Source organism: Bubalus kerabau, chromosome 17, assembly GCF_029407905.1.
Source record: "Bubalus kerabau isolate K-KA32 ecotype Philippines breed swamp buffalo chromosome 17, PCC_UOA_SB_1v2, whole genome shotgun sequence".
NCBI classification, from domain to species: domain Eukaryota; kingdom Metazoa; phylum Chordata; class Mammalia; order Artiodactyla; family Bovidae; genus Bubalus; species Bubalus kerabau.
In genome coordinates, this window is record NC_073640.1 from 57,404,714 (window position 1) to 57,429,428 (window position 24,715).

The 24,715-nt window shown below is 46.8% G+C and overlaps 1 protein-coding gene across 2 annotated transcripts in view; it reads left to right on the forward strand.

Moving 5' to 3' along the window:
* Positions 1-24,715, forward strand: part of ARHGAP35 (Rho GTPase activating protein 35) — a 113,050-nt gene that overhangs the window by 49,326 nt on the left and 39,009 nt on the right. The window contains exons 3-4 of one of the 2 annotated variants that reach the window (XM_055553426.1): positions 7,817-7,961; positions 10,207-10,796. In XM_055553426.1, the coding sequence (XP_055409401.1) occupies positions 7,817-7,961; positions 10,207-10,394 (333 nt within the window). In that variant the 3' untranslated portion in view covers positions 10,395-10,796. Of the gene's footprint in view, positions 1-7,816; positions 7,962-10,206; positions 10,797-24,715 lie in introns of those variants that run through there. The other variant, XM_055553425.1, reaches the window with a different exon arrangement.

The window sequence follows — 24,715 nt, forward strand, 5'->3', positions numbered from 1 at the left end:
TTCCCTGAGCACTTATATGCCTGGCATTGTGCTGAGTATCACACGGGTGGTAGTTGTGCTTGTGTTCATCTAGTTTACCATAACACAGAAAGATAGATTTTTATCCATGTGTTTACATACATTTTGAATGTGGCCCAGAGTGAAGGTACAGGGTGCTAAGGAATTGTATAGCAAGGAGTTTTACCCTCAACTAGGGTAAGCTATCCAGGAAAGCTCCCTGAGGAAACGATACATAAAGCTGAGACTTTTTTTTTTTATAATTTATTTTTGGCTATACTGGGTCTTGCTTGGCGCATGCAGGGCTTTTTCTAGTTGCAGCAAGAGGGGGCTCCTCTTCATTGTGGTGTGTGGGCTTCTCGTGGTGGTGGCTTCTCTTGTTGCGGAGCACAGGCTCCAGGTGCGTGGGCTCAGTAGCTGTGTTGCACAGGCTTAGTGGCTCCCAGGCATGGGGAATCTTCGCGGACCGGGGATCAAACCTGTGTCCCCTGCACTGGCAGGCAGATTCTTAACCACTGGACCACCTGGGGAGTCCTAAAACTGAGATTTAAGGGGTAAAGCAGGCAGAAGTCAGTGAACATGGAGGCTTCTTGGGGTAAAGTTTTGAGAAAAAGGTGTGGGACTTGGAGCTGAGAAAACGTGGCATGTGCAGAGAGTGAGGGAGAAGCAGGCAGAATATCAGAGGCTGTGGATCCCTGTGACAGGCTCTGCAGGCACTTCCCCACACTCGCTGGACACCGCCTGTGTGCCAGGCCCAGTGCCAGGCATTCTCACACCAATTTTTTGTTCGTTTGTTTAATTTTATTTTATTTTTTAACTTTACAATATTGTATTGGTTTTGCCATATATCAACATGAATCTGCCACAGGTATACCTGTGTTCCCCATCCTGAACCCTCCTCCCTCCTCCCTCCCCATACCATCCCTCTGGGTAGTCCCAGTGCACCAGCCCCAAGCATTCAGTATCATGCATTGAACCTGGACTGGCGACGCATTTCATATATGATATTATACATGTTTCATTGCCATTCCCCCAAATCATCCCACCCTCTCCCTCTCCCACAGAGTCCAAAAGACTGTTCTATACATCAGTGTCTCTTTTGCTGTCTCGTATACACGGTTATTGTTACCATCTTTCTAAATTCCATATATATGCGTTAGTATACTGTATTGGTGTTTTTCTTTCTGGCTTACTTCACTCTGTATAATAGGCTCCAGTTTCATCCACCTCATTAGAACTGATTCCAGTGTATTCTTTTTAATGGCTGAGTAATACTCCATTGTGTATATGTACCACAGCTTTCTTATCCATTCATCTGCTGATGGACATCTAGGTTGCTTCCATGTCCTGGCTATTATAAACAGTGCTGCGGTGAACATTGGGGTACGTCTTCATCATCTGTTTCTCTTGCCAGTCTTAAGGAAGTGATTTTTTTAAAATCCAGGTGTTAGAGATGAGGACACTGAGGCTCATTTGGTGCCCCCAAGTTAGTATGGTTACTAAGTGGAGGAGTTGAGATTTGGGAACCCCAGTCTTCTGACTTCTGTTTTCTGTGGGTTTTTAGAGTCCAGCCTCCGAGAAAGATGGTAATATTCAGTAGCCAGGCACACACTTGGAGCACTCAGTCAGCCCAGTCAACTTGTTCATTTCAGACAAAGGACTCTGGTTATTATCTAGAAACATCTATTTCCCCACACTGCCCCCTAAGAACAGCGTGATGGTTTGTTTCTAGCTTCAGTGTCTGCTTGAATAGAGGACAAAAAAGGCATGGAGACGCTGAAATAGCAACTGGAACTTTGAGAAATTGTTTTGAACTGGTGTCACTCGGTTCTCCGTTTATTTTAAGCCCAAAGAACTGCTGTAGTTTGTTTTTGGTGACAAAAATAGGCTATCTTTAACTATCTGCTTTAGCTTAGCACACCTGTTCTTTAAAAAAAAAAAAAAAAATGACAATAGGAAACCTCAATCTATTTTTCAAAGAACAGAAGATTGCTCTGATTTTCACTGAGCCAACTTGTTCTCCTCTACTGCCTAGCGATACTGATACATCTTTGTAGAGATTCAGGTTGTTTCAGCTCGAGGCAGGGAATCACCTCTACTTCCATAGCGAAAGGCCTTCTAAATACTTTTTATCCAGTATTTGAGAGGAGGCTAGCAGGTAAAAACTGAGCCCCACAACTCTGAAAAGTCTAGATTCAGTGAGTGGTGAAGTGGGCAGGAATGTTTATGAACATTTCCTGAAACTAGTGGACCCTCCTCTCTGCTTAGCCTCCTGTTGCATTGGCCATTCAGCAGGGATTGACCCAGATTCATGCCCATGTAGAGCAAAAAGCTATGGTCTATAAGTTTGTCTGGGGCATGCCCATGTAGAGCAAAAAGCTATGGTCTATAAGTTTGTCTGGGGCCTTTGAGGGGATGGCGTGCCTTTCTTTCCTTCCCCATCTTGCAAGAGGGAGGGCTGGGGCTGCTGGGAGACTTCATGCTGCTCTGTGGTTCATCCCTAAGTGAAGGTGCTCCAAGTTTGAAGGAGACAAGGCTAAGCATTTGGGCTTTCATAATAGGGTTTGCCAGTAAGAACAATTCCATCCTTGGGTTTTCTGTTAAACTTGGGCTTAGATTTTTTTCAGAGCCAGAAGCGGGAGCAGCAGAGCCAAAAATACATTTGGGGCATGAACGAATAACTTAATTGAAAAAGTCCTTTGGAAGCTGTGTTGGAAATATGCAAGAATCATCACCAGTCAGAAAGCTGTAATGTTGGATATGGAATGCAAGAGAACACTTGGGAAAACCTGGAGTAATGTAGTTTACAGCATCTCTAGGTTTTTCTAAGATTTGCCCGCTTTACTGTCAGTTCAGGGTGGGCCATTGTACAGCTTGGCAAACCATATGGGTGATCCTCTCGGGCTTTGCTTATTGTATCACTTTCACTCTCAAGGGGGAGAATTGCTCCATTCAGAGGACACTGTCCCCATTCCAGGCTATGTTCTGTATATGACATTCCTCCTCAAAAATAAAAAACACAGGCTGGATTCTGTTTTTTATTTACTTTCTTAGGTAGGTTACCAAGCATTTAGAAGGCTGTGTTAGGTGTTACAACTCCAGTGACCATATTTTCTGACCTTAAAATCTGGATGAGTAATTTGACATGGATAAGGATATTTATTGGAGAAGGAAATGGCAGCCCACTCCAATATTCTTGCCTGGAGAATCCCAGGGATGGGGGAGCCTGTTGGGCTGCCGTCTCTGGGGTCGCACAGAGTCGGACACGACTGAAACGACTTAGCAGCAGCAGCAGCAGCAAGGGTATTTATGGAGACCAGGAGAGAATATTTGAAGTTGACAGTTTCGGATCACTACATAGCTGTTCCTGCACCTCTGCTTGCTCGGGATACATATCTTCTCTGATACCAATTAGATTATAAATTCATCGAGGGTGAGAGAGGACTTTGGTCTTAGTGTTAGCTGTGCTGCTAGTGACGTTGGGTATAATTCATTTAGAAGGAAAGACAGGGGCTTCCCTGGTGGTGCAGTGGATAAGAATCTGCCTGCCAGTGCAGGAGACACGGGCTTGATCCCTCGTCTGGGAAGATTCCACGTGCTGTGGAGCAACTAAACCACGCGCCGCAGCTGCTGAGCCCGTGCTCTGCAGCACGAGAGGCCGCTACAGTGAGAGGAGATCGTGCACCGCAACGAAGGGCAGCCCCTGTGCCCGCAGCCAGAGAGCCCCAGTGCAGCAGCGAAGGCCCAGCACAGCTGAAGAGAAACTAAATAAGTTTCTTTGAGAAAAGGAGAATCGCGTGGATTCCTGTGTACTGGGAACTTAGCCCGTTAGGAAGCCGGCCCTGTGTGCATATGGGTGCCTGTTCCTTGTCCGGTGCCCACAGGGTGACGCAGGGAATTGATTCCCTCATGTGTTTCTTAAAAGGGAGTCTGTGATGCAGTCCTGTCAGTATGAACAAGACGCTCTGAACCTCAGTTCCTCACATCCTAGGAAGAGCAGCACGATGTCAGAAGAAGAAGAAAAATATTCTGCCCACGGAGAGGGTCCTCATCTTAGCTAAACTGAAAAGCTATGAAGAAACACTGGCCTTGCACTTCATTGGACATGGTTTTTATTCAAGTGTCAGCTGCGCACGTGGCTCTAGAACCTAGCATCTTACAGACAGATAGAAGGCCCCTTCTCTTGGCTTTTCCTTGCTGTGTGGCGGGCATTCTAATCTTCTTGCCCTGTGAACTTGGAGGAGCTGTGGGCTGGGCTTAGTGTCCCATAAGCAGGAGTTTCCCCTTTATGCTCTTGCTTCGGAAAGGCCAGAAGCCGGGGGCAGATTCCAACCACTGTTTCTCCCCACTGCGACACTGGCAGAAACTGTTGGTTTATTTCTTTCTTTGCTACTTGGTTAGTATCAGGCCTAAGAATCAGGCATTAAGGTAACTTAAGGAAAAACGTTTTTTCCTTTAAAAAAAAAAACTTCACAGGTTTTTTTAAGGAAACTGAAATGAAGAACAATGGACTGTGTTATTTATTCAAAAAGTGCTTGTCCATAGGACAAAGTGAAGAGGTTTTGAGCTGACCCAGTCCCTTGTTTATATCCGTGGCGTTTCATCATGGAGCTAGGTCACGAAGGAGACAGGATAGGCGGCTTTGACGTTCGCAGGTCACTGGCCTCTGAACCCTGGCTGTCTCAATGCGGCTGCTCTCTGAGCCTCTGATTTCACATCTGTAGAAAGGGGCTAATAACCCTTACCTTGAAGGGTGGTTGTAAGCTTTCAGATAAGTGCAGAGCACCTAACACAGAGTGTCTAACACACGGCCACTCCTGATAAATTCCTCTTATTTTTCCATTTTGCACCCAGTCAGACTCTAAACTTAGACACGCAGATGTGTAGCTTATTCTCAGGGCTTGGTTTCCTCTAGCTGGCTGCTTTTTTCAGTCCAGCCCACTAATGAGCGAGCCCAGAGGAAGATAGCTGTTGGGATGGCGTTATTTTCTTCTCTCCAAGGACCTGCTGCTGAGAGCACTCTGCCGACGCCCTAATGAGTGACACATGTCTGACCTGGGACTGAGACATCTGGCAGGCCACTCAGAAGAATGGCATTTCCATCTTGACATGTGCCCAGTAACCCTTCAGATGCCTGCGGTGTTGCCTGCCATAGCAACGGTCCTGCCCGACTCTTGGCCTGGACCGCAGTCTTGATTTCCTTCCTCAGAAGGTTTGGAATTAGTTGCGCAAGAATCCCTGCCTGATTTTGTGACACCCTAGAGAGCCTTCAGTTATTTCAAGGGACTATTTTGGCGTTCTGTAAAGCAGAGTTTGTTTAAATCTTAGAATGAGAGTGAACATCCGGGTCATTCAACAAGGGGAGCTGACGCTGTGGCCAGAGCTCACGCTCCATTTGTAAGCTGAGCACTGAGCTTGATTAGATCTCATTAGACTCTGAGGTGAGAGGGTATGAGCAGCTCTAGCCTTCCATCTGACGGCAGGGTCTCCTCAACAGTGAGTGTTGCCGGTCGGTTGCGGCCTCTGCTTTGAACATTGACAGAGCAGTCCTGTCCTTTTTAAACAGCTGGGGCAGGGGGGTTGTTTGTTTTTTAAATTCCTCTGGCCAGAATTGCCTCTTTGTCTTTGTCTCATCTCTCCCAACATGACTGTACAAGATAGTCTGCTCTCTTTCCATGAAATAGTCCTGGTAGCTGTTTGAAATAGCTGTCATCATGCCCCATTCTTTCTTTGAGCATCTTAAACATCCCTGGTATATTTTATGTGAGACTTTATTACCTTTAGAAGTTCAGATTGTCAGTGTACCCTCAGTCATTTATTTAATCATCTGTGTGTTCTCCATATCCCAAGAACTTTCCGGGGAAGGCAATGAACCACAGTGGTTAAGAGTGCAGGTTTTGTAGTCAGAACTGACTGGGGCAAATAACTGAATTTTTCTGGGATTCAGCTTCTTCATCTGTGAAGTGGAGTTTTAAACACCTATACCCACAGATCTATTGTGAATCTGGAATGAAATATACATATAAAGAATTTAAGCCAGAGTCTGGTACTTAGTAAGTGTTCAGGTGATGGAAGTTAAATTTCCTAGCTAACTTCAACTGTGAGAACACACCTCACGAGCTGGAGCATTGAGAGGGTGGAGGAAGTGTGCCGTCGACATTCACTGTCCGTTTACTAGAGCTGTGCTCAGAGGCGGTGCAGTGATTAGAAATAGCTTCCTGGCAGCTCTCTTAAAGTTGTTTTTTTTTTTTTTTCCATTCCATAACAACAGTTTATTTGGAAGCCTCAAGGTTTTACTAAAGAACAATGGTATTGTTATGGTAGTTTTGACTGGCAGGTTCTGCCTGATTGGGGTTGGCCGAAAGAATGCCACTTAAATCCAGAGGTCTTCCTGGTGTGTCACATTCTGCAGCTTATAGTTTAAATGCTGCGGCCTTAAGAGAGAGCCTCAGTTGACTCCTTGTTGTCCGGTTGCTGCCTTTTGTAATGATGGAAAATGCTCAGTCCTTCTCTTTCAGTAACAGCTCACACTCTTGGGCGACTGTGTCCTCTGGGCACCGAGCCACTTCCAGTGCATCATATCACGTCACCCTCAGGACCACCTTGTGAGGAGGGTACTGGCCCCCGGGTGCTAAGCAACTTGACCACATAGAACCTGTCACTTGGGATTCAAACCCAAATTCTGTTAGATTTGGAAGCTTAAATCCTTTATGTTATGTTGTACTTCATGTAAGTAGAAGATGCTGGAGAGAGGCTAGGTTGGTTAAATTATTTCACGTGAAGATAAATTGTAAGTCACTTTCTTTTCCATACTTCTTTGATAAAAAGTGTGAAGTCAGGGCCTGATTGCCTCAGGCAGTCTCTACAGGGAGATAGCAGCAGCCACTTAACAACAGGCCAAAATTTCAGGTGGATTTCTGTAGCTTTAGAAAACTGAGCATTGGTCTAGAACATTTATTTTTTCCTCGTGTGATCTTCAAAGTAAAAGGTTTGAATAATTTTGGAGCAAAATACCTCAGTAACGTTTGTGAGCACAGACTGCAGACAGCCTCCTGAGTTTGAATCCTCGCACTGTTAGTTATGCGCTGTGTCTGTGAGACATTTTCCTTGGCAAAATGCAGTGCCGTAAGGTTGAAGAGCAACGGTATCCAGAACTTCCTTGGTACATAGTAAGCTCTCCAGTAGCTGTCGCTGCTTCTGCTACTCCTCCTACACGAGGGAGGTGACTTCTAGAAAGGAACGAAGAGTTATCTTATTCGTCATATCTGATTAGTTGGTTTTACCCTCTCCCAGTGCAGAAGCCATTGGTAGGTAACCCCAGATGGATGCATCAGAGCGGGTTCTTCCTGGGAACTTGCAGCAGAATGTATGTGCTCTTGTCTGGAAGGAGGAAATTAATAGTTTTCAATTCCACTTTTTAATCTTTTAAAAAGATTTTAGCCATCTTTTGAGTGTATAGTGTCTATTATCTGTGTGGAATGTTTGGAATATTTCCTGTTTACTCCATTGCACGCCTGATAAAGGATGTTGGCCAGTCCTCTCATTGTTATTAAATAAACACGGCCTGCTTCTTATAAACACCTTTGTTCTGATAATGCAGTTTCGCACTCAAGGTGTGACTACCTGGCGGCTTGCCAGCGTCTTGTGTGATACTTGGAGGAATGAGATGAATAGGTGAGTCTCTTTATCTCGCTTGAAGTCTTACTTCTAACCGTTTCCGTACCACTGTGAGTTCCCCTCTGGAAGCCTTACTGGTGTTTGGGTTGTGTGTTGAGACTCACTTTGCTTTTGTGTGTTTTTTCCCCTCTTCCCTGGACAGAAACCAAAGCCCAAACCCCGGCCATCGATCACAAAGGCAACCTGGGAGAGTAACTATTTTGGGGTGCCCTTGACAACCGTGGTGACTCCGGAGAAGCCGATTCCTGTGTTTATCGAGCGATGTATCGAGTACATTGAAGCCACAGGTAAGTGTCACCTCAGAGAAGCTACAGTTTTCACTGTCTGCAGGCTGCTTTCTAGAGGGTAAGCCATCTGGAGATTCTGGAATTATGTCTCGTTTCCGAGAGACGCTTTCTGAGAAGGTGCTGAGTAATCCCGACAGCTGTCGGACTTGTGGCTCCTCCGTCTTCGTGTAGCTGTGAGGTCTTTGGGTGCATGGGAGGAGAGCGGCCGTGGCGTCAGGACCGCCGTTGAAGCTGGTTAGAATACCCTCTCTGTGCCCCCTGTCATGGCGTGCGGCCTGTCTGTCCCTCTAGGTCTCTCAGCAGGGAAAGGGGCTCATTTATCAGTGACCTCGACGCTGTTCTGGACACAAATACTAACACATTTTGGTTGAACAAAAGGAATGTGTAGTTGGCTATCAGTCAGGTGCCTGAAATTCATATATTCATAGAGTTTTTTTCCGGAAGTAAAAAAATGAGTCCTTAGATACCATCTTATCAAGCAGCTGCATTTCCAATTCCATTGACACCTTGGTGTTATCACAAATGCTGGCTGTCTTAAGATTTTCTGCGTTGCTCTTGAAGTGATAAAATTTTACCTGTGTTAAAAAACATTTATTTTGTTCATTTAGAGCTCCTCTAACATAACGTGTCTCCTTGGCGTTTCTCCCTTCCTCCCCCCACACACTTTTTTTTTCTTTTTGGCCATGTGGCATGACTTATGAGATCTTAGTTCCCTGACCAGGGATTGAACACGGTCCCCAGCAGTGAAAGCACAGAGCCCTAACCATTGGACCTCCAGGGAGCTCCCATCCTTGGCATTTCTTTTGTAACCCCTGGAGCTTCCTTGTTTCCCTTGATTTTCTCCTGGATACTATGAAAGCTGATGAGCTTTGAGGAGGAAGTATAGTGGGTACATGGTTATCTGGATTCTCGAGCTTTAGGAGTTGAGCTCAAGAATATTATAGGCTTATACTAATTTGAAACCAAGGTAGGGATTATTATCTCCCTATGTGTTCTTTCTAATTTCGATATTACCTGTAATGATATTAAGTATTGTGGTATGGACAGCCTATGGATAATTTCAGTAGCATGTTAAGCTGAACGATGGTGTTAATATTTACTCAGGTTGTGCCAAATCAGGGGAACTGGATTTCAAATTAAGTGCTCTGTAGACTTTGAGTTGTTACCAGGGTTTCCTCAGTCACCCCAGGATTGACCTTGCATAATTATGACAGATCTGCAGTTTCGTCCTTCTGTACCCAGAGCCTTTTGTCAGGGTCTCTCTTCTTGACCTTGGTTTTACATCAGCTTCTTCCTGCACGTCTGCCTTAGGCAGGAGGACGTGTGCAGGAAGCAGGTTTGGGTAATTCAAGCCTTTCCTTGTTGACCCAACACTTGAGAGAGGTAGTTTGTATCATTTAGAGGGGTTGTTCCCTGACTTTATTTGAAGTAATTTCAGATTTATAAGGAAGTTACCAAAATTTAAGCTGTAAGAAGTTTGAAAGTTACAATTCCAGGTTCCTTAAATGTTAACATTTTACCACACTGCCTGTATCATAGGTCCCTGCCCTGCATGTCTGTGTATCTTTTTCCTGAAATGGTTGAAAGCTACAGACATGATACACCTTTACACTAAACACTTCAGTGGGTGTTTCCTAAAAGCATTCTCTTTATGTACTACAGTTATCAAAACTATGACAGTAATACCCAGTACTAACCTATCTAATCTATAAATGTTTCATTTCATTAGTTGCCACATTAACATTCTTTAATAGCAAAAGATAAAACGTTTTTTGGTCCAAAAGCTAATCTCAGACCACATGGTACATTTAATTATGGAGTCTCTTTAGTCTTCTTTAATCTAGAACAGTTCAGTTGATCTGTTTTTCATGGTCTTACTACTACTACTACTACAACTAAGTCACTTCAGTCGTGTCCAACTCGGTGCGACCCCATAGACGGCAGCCCACCAGGCTCCCCCATCCCTGGGATTCTCCTGGCAAGAACACTGGAGTGGGTTGCCATTTCCTTCTCTAATGCGTGAAAGTGAAGTCGCTCAGTCATGCCCGACCCTCAGCGACCCCATGGACTGCAGCCCACCAGGCTTCTCTGTCTATGGGATTTTCTAGGCAAGAGTACTGGAGTGGGGTGCCATTGCCTTCTCTGTTTCATGGTCTTGATGATTTTAAAAAACACAGATCGGTCATTTGGAGGAGCTTCCTCAACTTGGATTTTTTTTTTTTTTTGGATGTTTCCTTATGATTAGGTTCATGGTTGCCCTTTTGGAAGAAACATCAGAGAAGCGAGGCTGTGTCCCTCTCGGGGCCTCATACCAAGTGGCCTGTGCTGTCAGCGTGTCCCGTCACTGGAGATCTTCTCTTTGATCCCTTGGTTAAGGTGGTGGTATCTGTTGAGCTTCTCCACTGTAACGCTACTCTTTCTCCTGTTACCTGAATAAGTACTTTGTAGGGAGATGCTTCGGAGAAGGCAATGGCACCCCACTCCAGTACTCCTGCCTGGAAAATCCCATGGACGGAGGAGCCTGGTAGGCTGCAGTCCATGGGGTCGCTAGAGTTGGACACGACTGAGCGACTTCACTTTCAGTTTTCACTTTCATGCATTGGAGAAGGAAATGGCAACCCACTCCAGTGTTCTTGCCTGGAGAATCCCAGGGACAGGGAAGCCTGGTGGGCTGCCGTCTATGGGGTCGCACAGAGTCGGACACGGCTGAAGCGACTTAGCAGCAGCAGCAGCAGCAGGGAGATGCTTTGAGACTGTTTTCTCCTCCTGTTTTCACCTTTCTTGGTGGCTCAGATGGTAAAGAATCCGCCTGCCAATGCAGGAGACCCGGGTTCAGTCCCTGAGTCGGGAAGATCCTCTGGAGGAGGGCATGGCAATGCACTCCAATAGTCTCGCCTGGAGAATCCTGTGGACAGAGGAGCCTGGGGTCCTCTGCAGTCCATGGGGTCGCAAAGAGTCAGACATGACTGAGCGATTAACACATGCACATGGTTTTAGCGTCCATTGATGCTTCTTCCCTGAGACAACGATCGCTCTAATTCCTTCTTCTCTTATTGGTTAGGATTCTCCTGTCAGGGTGAGCTTCCCTTTTCAGGGGAGCCTCTTAGGACTGGGCTCCTTGACTGGCTCGCCTGTGGTAGCAACAAACGCTTGTAGTCATCTGCTAGGGTAGCACCCCCTAGCTCAGCACCTCAGTGGGCTTGATCTGTCATTCCCATCTTGCTTCTCCCGACTCTTAGACTGGGCTTAGCTTTTCTTCCATCCACCATCAGTACTCTTTCTTACCCGAGAGTCCTTTCAGGTGTGACCTCTTCGGCCCTGCCCCCAGGTCACCAGCAGCCCCCACTGAGCCTCTGCTTCTCTTAAAGCTCCATTAGATGCCCCATTGCTCACCCTGACACCCCAGAGCTTGGAACTTCAGTGTCCTCTCGGACTCATTGCATCAGTTCCCAAGTATGTCGCTCCCCCTCCGTCACCTCTTGGCTTTGTCTCCTCCACTTCATTTCTCCTGCCCCACCATCACCCTCCTCGGCCCATCCCAGTTCTGTGACAGTCCCCCTCCTGTAAACCTCTTCTTGCTTCCTCATTGCCTCCCAGATGCCGACTCCTCCCTCCTGTACACAGTCCTGCCGTGGTTGTCTGCCTGCCTTCTTCCCTCAGTCCTTTCCTCTTTCCCTCCCTCCCTCCCCCTTCTTTGTTTTATACCACTGCAGGCATTGATTTTAAAATTGTTTTACAAGAATACACAGTGTATTATAAGGGTATGGCCAGAGCAGAATTTCTTTGCATTTCTCTGCCCTGCGTATGTCTTTTGTGTGGTTTGAAATGTGTCCCACATTCCTCCTTGCCTCTGGAACTTGTCCTCATTCCTCAAGACTCTTCCACCCCCAGTAGCCCTTGGAGTGTAACCTCCCTGGTAGCTTTTCTCAGCATATTTCAGTCCTGAGAACAGGATTCTCTGTTCCTCTGGACCCCGAGAGCCCGGCACACAATGTCCATTAGTTGTTGATGGAGTGATTGGTTTTCAGCCTAGAATACCGTAATTTCATTGTTTTCTTCTTTCTTACCTTCTCCCCTTAAATTCTAGTCACATGCTTCCCTTCATTGGCATTAATTTCTATTTTTATAGAATTTCAAGAAAAAATCTAGATGTATCTGTGAGCTTAATGTGTGTTGGAAGCAGATGTCTTTTGAGTACTCGGTTTCCTAAAAGAACTTGTTTTTGACTTCCTAAAATTTAAGCGTGTTTGTTGTAAAAATTCAACAGAAGGCAGAAACTGAAAAAGAATTTGAAGATTCATTGATCTTCCATTTAATGAAAACCACTGCAGGTGTTTTGATGTATTACCATATAGTCTTGTTTCTCCGCACGGGTGTGTGTGCTTAGTCGCTCAGGCGTCTCTGACTCTTTGTGACCTGTGGCCTGTAGCTCTCCAGGCTCCTCTGTCCATGTCGATTCTCCAGGCAAGAATGTTGGAGTGGGTTGCCATGCCCCTGTCCAGGGGATCGTCTCAACCCAGGGATCAAACCCAGGTCTCCCACATCGCAGGCGAATTCTTTATCGTCTCAGCTACCAGAGAAGCCCAAGAATACTGGAATGGGTAGCCTATCCCTTCTCCAGGAGATCTTCCCAACTCAGGAATTGAACCAGGGCCTCCCACATTGCAGGCGGATTCTTTACCAGCTGAGCTAGCAGGGAATCACGTGTGCATGTGTATAGGTTTTTTATTTTACATAATTCAGGTTATGTGGTATTATAGTTCCCAAAAACTGTGAAGTGTAACTCAGATGACGCTAAAGAGTCTACCAGCCTGAGTTTACCAGCCTACCTACTCCTGTTTTCCTGCAGAAAAAAGGACTCAGTAACTAAGAGTTATATCAAAGGACCATTTTTTGAGATCCATTGTTTTTTAAACCAGACATTGTTTTGTGAGCATGTTCCCCTGTCATTAAACACCCTGTGACAATACGACTTTTAATTGCTGTACAGTGTTCCGTTAAATGGCTGTTATCACTGATAATTCAGCCATTCCTTTATTGTCCGGCCCCTGTAGCGTTTTCTCCTGATGTACTTAAAACAGATTCGCTAGGAGAGGCATTTGGGAAGAGTGATACATCGCTTCATATCTTCAGTTAGACCGCGTTTAGACCTCTGCTCTGCCGCCCACTCATCTCTAACCTGAAGGTGATGGCGGGACTGGCCCCCTGGCTGCCGGGGCTCAGGCGGCCTTGTGCATCAGGCAGCGTGTGTGGCGCCGGCCCACGGGAGTGCTCGGTGCGGGCTGCTCGCCATGCTCAGCTTCACCTGGAGTGTGTTTGGTCTTCCTGTTGCTGGTCAGCTGTACCAAGTTATGACTCTTCTCTTTTCTCCCTAACTTTTAAATTTGAAAATGGTAAAATCCATGGAAAGAATAGTACAGTAATCTCCCAGTATTCACCAGTGGTTACCATTTTGCCACTTTTACCCTTTCTCCCCACAATTTGTGTGTTGTTAAGCCATTTGAAAGTGAGCTGCAGACACCATGTCACTTTGCTCCCAGAAAATCTCAGGATATATCCCTAAGCTTAAGAACTTTTTCCCCCATAACTGCAATAATATTATCAATTTTAAGAATTGTTCAGTCAGTCATGTCCAACTCTGTGACCCCATGGACTGCAGCACGCCAGGCTTCCCTCTCCGTCACCAACTCCCAGAGCTTGCTCAAACTCATGTCCATCAAGTCGGTGATGCCATCCAACCATCTCGTCCTCTGTCATCCCCTTCTCTTCCTGCCTTCAGTCTTTCCCAGCATCAGGGTCTTTTCCAATGAATGAGCTCTTCTCATCAGGTGGCCAAAGTATTGGAGCTTCAGCTTCAGCGTTAGTCCTTCCAATGAGTATTCAGGATTGATTTTCTTTAGGATTGACTGGTTTGATTTCCTTGCAATCCAGGGGACTCAAGAGTCTTCTCCAATACCACAGTTCAAAAGCATCACTTCTTTGGCGCTTAGACTTCTTTAAGAATATTAGCATTAATTCAAGAGCATTTCTTACGCTGTCTGTGTTGACTCAGATGTACTCAGTTAACTTAAAACTGCCTCTTAGAGCTGAAATCTTTGTACTAGAATCCTATCAGTATTCACAGTGCATTTAGCGATTGCCTCCTTAGTCCCTTCCAGTTGAGAACAGTTCTCGCTGCCTTCCTTTTTTAATGCTGACTCTTTCTGAAGAGTCTAGACAGTTGTCATGTGGACTGCCCCCTTCTGTGGTGTGCTGTCTGTGCTTCTCCGGCGTCCTCGGCCCCCTTCTGACACCACGGGCCGCCGCCTCATCGTCACGTGGCTCCTGTGTGAGCCGAGGGCCAGACCACAGACAGGGTGGCGGGCAGCAGCACTGCCCTCCCTCCCTGGACAGGGCGCAGCTGTAAAGTGGGCGCAGGGACTCGCTTACATTTTGGTGAATGAATAAATTATGGATCAGGTTTTTCCCCCAGCTTGGACTGATTTATACTGAACTTATACTTTTTCTTTTTAACTTTTTGTTTTATATTAGAGTATAGCTAATTACCAATGTTGTGATAGCTTCAACCGGACAGCAAAGGGACTCAGCCATACATAGCACATGTATCCATTCTCCCACAAACTCCCCTCCCATCCAGGCTGCCATATAACAAGGAGCAGAGTTCCCTGTGCTGTACAGTAGATCCTTGTTGGTTATCCATTTTAAATACAGCACTATGTAAATGTCCATCCCAAACTCCCTAACTTTCCCTTCCTCCATCCTTCCCCCTGGCAGCCATGTCTGTAAGTCTTAAATTTGCACTTTCTTAGGGGAGGTCTGTGCTGCCACCTGACCACCCCCCCACCCTGCCTTACTCATGGTAGATATTATTACCATACGACCCCATTTCCACATGGGAGTCCAGGCAGTCACTTGCAGCCGATTCAGATGATATTCCAGATGAAGCTTGTTTGTCAGGCTGGCCCGTGCGGTTCAGAGTCAGACATCATTGTGTCCCGTTTCTGTGTCCATCTCCTGTGTCTCGACACTGTGCTCATCCAGGCAAATAAAATACTGCATCGTGACTTTCAGGGGCAGTGCCTGGGAGCTGGTGTTCCGCCAGCCACAGGGCGGCCTTCCGTACCCGAGTCTCTGTTGCTACTCGCTTGCTGCTTCGCAGCCAGTGTGACAGTGGGAACCCAGGCACTTCTCAGGTGGGATGTTTAAACAGAAGGGCTCCGAGGGAACGGAGGTGTGCGCCAGCAGCCAGGGCTGGTGGGAGACATGGTGTCCCAAGGGTGCAGCTCGCCATGAAGATTCAGGGGCACCTTTCCTGAGTTGGGGGACATGTGTGTAAATGACTAGAATTTAGAGTTCAAAAGTAAGGGACTAGCCTAGAAGTCCAGCAGTTAAGACTCCATGCTCCCAACGCAGGAGGCATGGGTTCAGTCTCTGGTCTGCACTGGAGGAACTGGTGTGAACGTTATGAGTTGGGACCACTTCACCTTAACAGTAGTTTTTTTGGGTCTTCCCTGGCGGTTCAATGGTTAAGATTCTACACTTCCAAGGCAGGGGCTTGGGTTCATTCCCTGGTCAGGGAACTAAGATCCTGCAAGCTGTGTAGCACAGCCAAAATTTAAAAAAAAAAAAATAAAGTATTATGAGAGTAATACACTTGCTCACTATAAAAAAATTATTATAAACATAGATACTGTGTAGGTATGTAACAGAAAGTCCCTTATAATCCCAGCTCTCCAGAAGTAATCTGCATTAATAGTTGGATTATATTTTCTGCTAATACTGTCCCCCAAAATGTTTAAAAGCATGAGGTCACATTGCTGTGCCACAGCTTGTTTTTTGTTTTAACACTGTGTTTCTTGTGCATCATCTTTTAAGATTTCATCTCCAAGCTGACTGTGTTTTAACCTTTGACCTGAGAAAGGGTGGCAAGAGTTGGGCCCACGCGGGTCCCTGGGAATATGGGGAGAGGAGCTTTGCAGCCAGTTCCATCTTCCTGGGACTGCTGGGCCGCGATCCCGCACTGTGTGAGAAAATTGGCTGCTCTTGCTAGATGTGAACCAGGAAGAAAGGGCTGCTGCCTTCTCGCCTCCAGGTGTGCTGCCCCTGCGTTCCCAGGGTTCTGTTAGAGCGCCTCCTCCGTATCCTTAGGTCAGCTCGTAATGTGGGTGGAGATTGGTCCTGGTTTGCACCTGTTTTTTTTCCTGAGCTTTCTGACCAGTTCATTTATCTTTGTTCCATATTTTCTAAAATTGGAACGTGTTCAAGAAAGGGCCAGCGGGTAGAAGAGTGTTCAGATCGACCTGCAGGTGCCTTTAGCCCAGCCCAGCCCAGGGCCAGCCCCTGTGCTGCCCATGCTCGTGGGATGTTAGGCTCTGTCTCCCGGCTCTGGTCGCATAGAGGGCTGGGAAAGGCGCCTCCTCCTGCAGCCTTTCTGGGCTCCGCCCGGCAGTGGGCAGAGGCGCTAGCTGCGGGTCGGACTGACTTTGTTTCTGGCTTTTTTTTTTTTTTTTTTGTAGGGAACTTTTTCTTCCAGTTTTCACCCATGTGAGAAATTGGTCAGGGCTGTGGGGTCCCCGCTTCCCTTCCATAGCAGTGTGACTTCTCGGTACAGGGGTGCGTCGGCCCAGCTGACCTCAGGTCTCTGTGCCGGGCAGGGAGTGGGAATATTCACTTCTGGACAGTTTATCTCCCAGGAGTTGGGGTGAGAACTCACTTGGAGAGCCTGCTCACCATCCTGAGACTAGTTTCTGAGGATAAGGATGCTGTCTTTATATCTCACGGTGGTCACAAAACTGAGGTTTTAAATCCCGAGTCTCTGGGCCAGTTTTGAGTCAAGGCTCCCTTCCCCAAGTTGGGGGAAACAGCCCCGTCGCACAGCACAGATGCTTCCCGAGGGAGCTTCCAGGGGTCACCCCTCCCTGTCCCGGATGGGCTAGTGCGCTGCAGACTGAGAGCCGCGTGCCTGCTCATCCGTGCTCTGCGGCACGGACTCCCCAGGCCCTCAGCCTCATGTGTCGGCCGTTTCACTGAAAATAGCGTTCTCTAGGAATGAGTTCTTTGAATAATGTGTAAGATCAAATCTTCTTGCCCTGTCTGTGACTTTTAGTCTTTTTCTTTTGGCAGTGGGAGAAGGGGACAGGGTGACAGTGGCAAAAAGTTCTTGGCATCCAGCAGTCCTTTTCTTCATCGCTTTGCTTACTGAGAGGTGAGCAGTCCAGCACCTGTAGCAAGTTCCACAGGCAGCTGAGAAGAAGAATTGTTCTGAGGGAGAAGCAGTTTGATTTGGGCAGAAGGCCCCTCCCTCTTTTGCATCTTGAATTATAATGTATTCAGACTGAACCATGTAAATAATTGGTAGGCCTTGGTATGGTTAGTGCATCTTAATTTCTTTTGATCTGTATGGAGTGGGAAACTCCATGTAGTCAAGGAAGCCTGCAGCTGTGTAAAATAAGAATGCCAAAGATGGTCTGCCATCGTGTTAACTCTTCCCCGTCTTCTATTCCTGACACATTTATTCATTGAGTGCTTGCCGTGATCCAGGTGCTGTACTGGGCACTTGGCATCTGTGATCTCATCTCACTCGAGATTGTTTTCTTGCTGTAAGAACCCAGATGAGGGAAGGTGACTCTTGGGAAGTGCAGTCAGGGGCCAGCACGGTGTTTTATCATTGCAGGGAGGACCTCAGTGTCAATAAAGTGCAGGGTTAGCTTGGCTGGAGAGAAGGCGGCAGCATTTATATTCTCTTCCCCTGCTCTCTGGGAGGAGTCCTACCCCAAATCTGGTAAGAGCACTGGGACTCTGCCTTTAAAGGCAGCACCTGCCTGGGCACAACATTGCCCCTGAAATTCACATTTATTTTTAAAAGCTCTTTGTGGGAAGTTCTGGCATTGAGCCACACTACCCTGCGTTGGGGTTTCAGTTCCTGCACGTAGCAGGCTGTGTAATGCAAGAGGGTTTTTTCCTGTCTGACTTCCAGGGGCACTCCTTGATAGTCAAGCTTGACATTTCTGATGGAGTGGAAAAATCCAGATACAGTCCCAAGTGGTTGTAGAAAGACAGAAATGTCCTGATAATTCATTAATAGGTTTAAAAATATTTAGCTTACCATCTTGTGGTGGTGGTGGTGGTGGTGGTGGTGGAGGATGGCAGATTCCCTTCAGTCAGCAGATATTTATTGGATTAATCCATTACTATATTAATTAATGCTAGGCACTGTGTTGAACTAAAGTTGCCCTTATGATATCCAGGGGTGGAGGAGACAGGCATAATTACACGAATGAATAATTAATTCAGGCAAGGAACATGACTGGGTTTTAAAGTCACTGGAGACGAACACACTGACAGGACCAAGTGACGCCAGGGAGCAGCTCGAACCCTCACCGCTGCCGTTCAGGCGGATGAACAAACCGGTTCATCCTCCCCTGGAATACTACTCGAAGGCCAAAAGGGATGAATTACTGCCACACCCGGCTACACTGTCAGGCCTCAGGATCATTATATGCTGAGAGGGATGGAAGCCAGACCAAAGATGACAGATTATGGTTCCATTTCTATACGGCTCTGGAAAATGCACGCTAATCTATAGTGACAGGAGGCGGATCCGTGGTTGCCTGGGAGCTGGGGGTGACAAGAACAACTGATTGCCAAGGGCCATGGGAAACCTGGGGGTGACGGAACCGTTGCGTATCTGGATTGTGGTGCTGATTTTACTCACGTATGTGAATTTCAGAATTAGCAAACTGTATGCTTTGGGCTGCATCGGGTCCTGGTTGTGGCGCTTCATTGCAGCACACGGGCTCTCTAGCTGTGGTGTGGGTCTAGTTGCCCTATCACACGTGGAATCTTAGTTCTCCAACCAGGGATCGAACCCGTGTCCCCTGCATCAGAAGGCAGATTCTTAGCCACTGTACCACCAGGGAAGTCCCTTAAGCTGTACACTTTTAATGTATACAATTTATTATATATAAATTATGCTTCAATGGTTAATCACTGAGAAAAAGTACAGAGGGAACTTGATGTTTGCATGGTCTCAAAATACCACCCAATGCATTACTAATTGTGAAGGAAAAATGTACCTTTATAATGGAGAGATGTGGGGGGTTACCACTTAATCAAAAGGTGGTCAGGGCTGGCACCCCCAGTAGCAGTTCATCCTAACATCGTACGCCTCCTTGCCAGAAACACTTGGTCTGAATCTTAACATGAGGAAATAATCAGACAAAATCTGAGTGTGATACATTTTACAAGACAGTTGGCCTGGACTCAATAAAAAGGTTAGTGTCATGACAAAGAAAAATGGGGGCATAGTGCAGTTCTGTGTTTATAAAGTGAACCCCTTTCCCATTCAGGTAGCCAAGTGTTAAGTCCGTGAGCTTTTGAGTCACCTCTGGTGTCCTGACTTTCCCAAGCAGTAGCTGACCTTAAGCTGTCTAAGCCTCATTCCAGTTCCTTCAAATTGGGAGTAAAAATAATAGCTCTTTGAAAGGGAATTTTTTAGAATGAAATGAACTCCTGTTTGTGATGTTCTTAGCGTAGTGCCTGGTCCGCGGTACTCAGTCCATGCTGGCCATCATTTTGTGGCTCCTGTTACTGAGTTCCTGTGGTTGTGGAAAGCCCAACAGTACACTTCCCCAAAACAGTAATGGATGAGGTTAGACAGTGGCTATATGCAGTTGTGGTTTTTTTCTTTTTTGTTTTTAATTTGTAATTTTTTTTTTTAATGGGAAAGGAGGAGGTGGCAGAATCAAGTGTTTTTATTTAGTTGTTTATTTATTTACTAGCCACATAGACTTGTGGGATCTTAGTTCCCAAACCAGGGATTGAACCCTTGCCCTCTGCAGTAGCAGCATGGAGGCCTAATCACCGAACCACCAGGGAATTCCCCATAAGCAGTTTTTTAAAAACTTTTCATTAAAGTATATATCACTGACTCAATGGACATGAGCTTAAGCAAACTCGAGGAGATAGTGAAGGACAGGGAAGCCTGGCATGCGGCAGTCCATGGGGTTGCAAAGAGTTGGATACAACTTAGCAACTGAACAGCAACAAACAGCGCGGTATAGTACCCATTAAGAGAAGGGCACTCATGCTAAGTGCAGCTCAGTGAATACCCACTAACTGCATACACCCGTATAACCAGTGCCCAGTACTGAAGATGACCAACTCCCTCCAAAACTTAGCAGGGTCACCACTACCCTGGCTTCTGACGGTTACAGAGTCGTTCTGCCTGCTTTTATACTTTACTGATGGCCTCATCCCAGATGCATCGCTGTGGCCTAGCTTCTTTGACTCAGCATCATGTCTGCGATTTATCTGTGGGTGGATCTGTAAACTCACTCATGACTGCGTGACTCACTCATTCTCATTGCTGTATACTGTTCCATCATGTGACTCATCCGCTGATTTATTCATTCTGTTCTCCATGGATATCTGGGCACTTGCCAGTTGGGGCTGTTATGAATAGTGCTGCTGTGAACATTCTTGTCTGTGAAATTTGGTGCATGTATGTACACTCATGTACTGCAGTTGTATCCCGAGGGGTGAGGCATTTTTAATCGTTACTTTTAGCATGTTGAACACGTTGGTTTAAAATCTGTCTTGAAGCACACATATCAGTTCTTGACGAGGCAATAAGTCAATGAGGCTGAGAGCTACAGCCGTAAGGGGATCTCTGCTGCCTATTTATGGCTTTGTGTTTCCCATCTTCTAAGGGGTAGGGGTTAGTTCTGGCAGGGGTGGGTGTGGGTACACAAAGCTGTGTCATACATCGCTTTAGCAGCTAGAGCACTCCTATTGCAGAGTGTGCCTGGCTGGAAGAATCTTGAATTCTTCCAGTGCCTTGTGGTGTAGCTCTTTGCTGGGGCTCTCCTTGTGGTTCTGAGTTGAGACTGTGGTTAGCCCAGATCCTGATAACCCCGTGGGTTTTACTTGACAGGCCATCACAGGGCACTGCTCAGATTCAGTTTTAGCCATTTGTGGCACAGATAAGTAGGTGTTCTTGTTGACACCTTCCAGTGAGACTCTGAGATGAAAGGTTCAACCCCGAGGGCAGTTTGTGAGGGGGGGAAGGGTGAGGCAGAGTCTGAAAGCGAGGCTCTTCCCCCAGGGTCTCTGGGGGTAAGCGTGGAGCCCTGCAGCCGGGACTGGAGATCAGCTTGTCTGCTTTGTTCGCAGGTCAGAGGTGGTCCATGGCTCCTCTGTGCAAATGGAAGCCCTCTGTAAAATGCTCTTTGACAAATACTTAGAGCTGTGACCTTCCTCCTTATTGAGCTCGTTTGCCTGGGTAAATGAGCAGAGTGCTGTCTGCATGGCAGATTTAAATTTCACCACTAATTGAGGGGAGCATCTTTGGGGAGAAATGCTTGCCATTAGATCAGAGGCCTTTGGGAAACAGCCTGGCAACAAGCGCATCAGGGCAGATGAAGGCAGGGGGTGGAGCTGGGGAGAGGACAGATTGCAACTGTTACTAGTAACTGGGGGGCGGGCCATGGAGAAGCCGGACAACTTCGCCACGTGCCTGTGGGGACTGTGCGCATGTGCACGTGCATGGTGCGCATGCTTTGATGGCCTTTCCCCCCCTTTGTTCTTGCGGCTGACTAATCTGTACAGTATGAACCTGGAGCCGGGCTGCCTGGGTCCAAATCTCTGTTTTGCTGCTTGTGAACTAGTGTTTAACCTCTCTGTGACTCAGTTTCCTTGACTGTAAGATGAAGATAATGATATTACTTTGAATCACTGAGGCCATTCAGTATGTTAAAAAACCTTACAACAGTCCCTGGCAGGCTGTACGTGGTCAGATAGCTTTTGTCGCTGCTGCTCTTAGTTCTGACGCTGCAGTGTGTCTTTGCTCCCACTGGGCCTCTCAGCTTGCCAAACCCTCTCCTTCACCGGGCTTTGTTCCCCTCCCCGCTGCAGAGGTACCTCAGTTCCGGGTCCAGCCCAGGCCTCTCGCTCCAGGAAGAGCAGCCCCTTGATTCACTCCCCTTTCTGAGTTTCAAAGGGCTTACGAGCCAAGCAGGTCAAGCATGGACTTTGGAACTGGTCACACCTGGTTCGCAAGCCCAGCTCAGCTGCATTTCTTAGTTAATAAACCGCTTCACATCTCTGAGCTCTGTGCTTCCTCCGTCAAATGCAGCTAATGCACCTTATTAGGGTCATAAGGACTGAATGAGATCATGTGTGTAAGGCACTTGGCCTGGCACAACCTAAACAAAAGGGGAGACCTTGTCATTTTGTGGAGAAATTTTCAGTAGTGACTTCTTGCTTGGCCTTCAGTCGTTTCTCGGATGGGTTTTTAATCCCTCTGTAAGTGTTCACCCCTTACAGTCAGGACGTCTGTTACGTGTACTTGGGGATCTTTTTTTCTGCAGAGCTGTCTTCAGCTCTGTATTACCTCACCCATTAGATAACTCTGTGCATTTATTGCTCTGCCTGGTTCCAGAGAGCCAGAGGCCTGGAGTGCGTGAGGATCCTGTCCTTTCTCGTTCGTTCAGCACGTTGATACCGAGCACCGTCTGTACTGTGTGCAGTGTGCTGTTGAAGATGCTGATGATACAGTATTGGGCAAAAGAGATAGGAGATCCTTGCCCTCGTGCAACATGCAGTGCATTCTGGTGGGGGAGACAGTGACTGACAAAATATAAAGAATCTTCGTGACTAGTGCTTGAGAGGAAAAAAATGAAGCAGGAGAGTGGTATGTGAAATGTCCGGGGTGAGTATTAAAATTTTAGATAGGGGGGCTGGGTGAGAGTGCCTTTTGATGAGAGCCTGAAGTCAGTGAGGAAAGGAGACATGCAGTTACCCAGGGAAGAACCTTCCAGACAGAACATCAAGTATAAAATTCCCGAGACTGAAGCATTTCTGGTTAAGGACCTTGGCTTTTATTCTGAGTGAGGTAAGAAGCCATTGGAGGGTTTTAAGTGAAGGCACAGTAATTGGCCTTTGTTTAATAAAACAACCTTGGGTACTGTGTGGAGAACAGTTCTGACCCTTGAAGACTTAAAAGCACTTGATCTTAAAAAGTTGCAGTTGATCTACCTGCCTTTCTGCAAATCTTCCTCCATTCTGGGCTTCCTTTCTCTGCATATGTGCCCAGTCTCTCATAATGCTGATGGGTTCATCTAAACCTTTAGACCTGAAAGGGTGGAGGTGTGTATGTAATTCAACATGTAGAGGGGGCCGGGGCAGGGAGCTTGGATTAAGGCCAGAACTGGAAGAATGTCAGAAATGGTGTGCAGACGGGTCACTTGCTGGTTCTGGCAGGCCATTCCAGCCTCATCTCTCTTCCTGCTGTGCGATTCCATGCCTCCAGGCCTCCCCTCATCACTGTTTCTGCCGCCTCATATGTTGTCTCCCCTCCCACATGACAGATCCCCGGTCTTTCTTAAGCTTCCCTCTCTAGACATGCCTCTGCTACGGCTGGTTTTCCCTGTATCGAGGTTAATTGAAGTCATTGGGTGGGGCCCTGGCCTAAGAGGATTCGTGTCCTTACAAGAGGAGGCTTGAGAGATCTCTCACCAGAAACCAGGTTGGCCAGCACCTTGGTCTTGCACTGTCTAGGCTGAGACATTTTGTCGTGGTAGCCTAAGCAGAAGACCAGAGGTGGCAGGGTGATTGATGCAGATGTCACGGCCCCTGAGGTCCTTAAGGGCTGGCTTTCTTCATTTATGCCTCCCCTTGGGGCCTAGCTCTCCAGAGACCACGGGCAGGGATCTTTGTGTTCACTTGACCAGAGCAGAGCAATTGGGTCAGTAGGAGTGGGAACTGAGGCCACAGAAAGTCAGGAGGACTAAAGCTGGTGGAAGAAGACATGGAAGAGCATCACTTGAGAATCCTGGTCTAAAAAGATCAGTTCACTCTTTTGTGTTGAATCAGGTGCTCAGGTGGTTTGTTTGTTTGAAATGTAAGATTACTTGGGTATCAGACAATTGAATCCACTTCTTCAAACAGAGATGGTACAAGGCCTTGTGATTTCACCCCAGTTTGCATTCTTTCCCTCTTGGCTGGACTCCTTTGTCTATTTAAATTCGGTGGCCTCCCAGCAGTTTAAAAACAAACTCACACAATCTATCTTTTCAGGTGAGCTGCAGTTTGTTTGAAACGAGACATTCATAGCGTGTAGCTTCTGCTAGCTGCACCTACAGTATTTCGGTTTTGTGTTTCAAAAACCACGACAAGACTCTTTCTTCTTTTGCGCTTGTCAGGAGCCGGCGTTTGGGTTGTGGCAGCCAGAGAGTGTTTTTGTGGAAACTTAATCTGTAATGAGGTATTTCACTTCCTATCCTGGGCTTTCTGTGAAAAGCGTGTGTTCCTTCATCACCCATGAAGGGGGTGAAGGACCCCCAAATCTGAGTAAATTCAGAATTCTTCTGAGCTTTGAAAAATGTAGGTCATGTAGTTGTTGTGGTTGTTTTAATGTCTGAGACTACGGGAAGAAAAACAAAGTGAAAACAGCCAATCTGAATTGAATTGATTATAAGGATTTGGGTTCTAAGAAGCCCCTCAGTTCTAAGCTGCCCCCATCTGTGTGGTAACAGCTGGTGGGGGAAGGATTGTGGGGCAGTACAGAAAGTGTGGGTGTTAGTGGTGAGGTGGCCTCGTGTGGCAGACGTGAAAATGGGCCGAGGGAGGGAATGTGGTAGTGGCTGTTTTAACAGCAGTTGTGATGAGGGTAGTTAACATTGAGGAGGCCCAGTCCTAGGCTCTTCATCAGCATCATTTCCCTCCATCCTTATTGTGAAGAGTTGTCCTTTCCC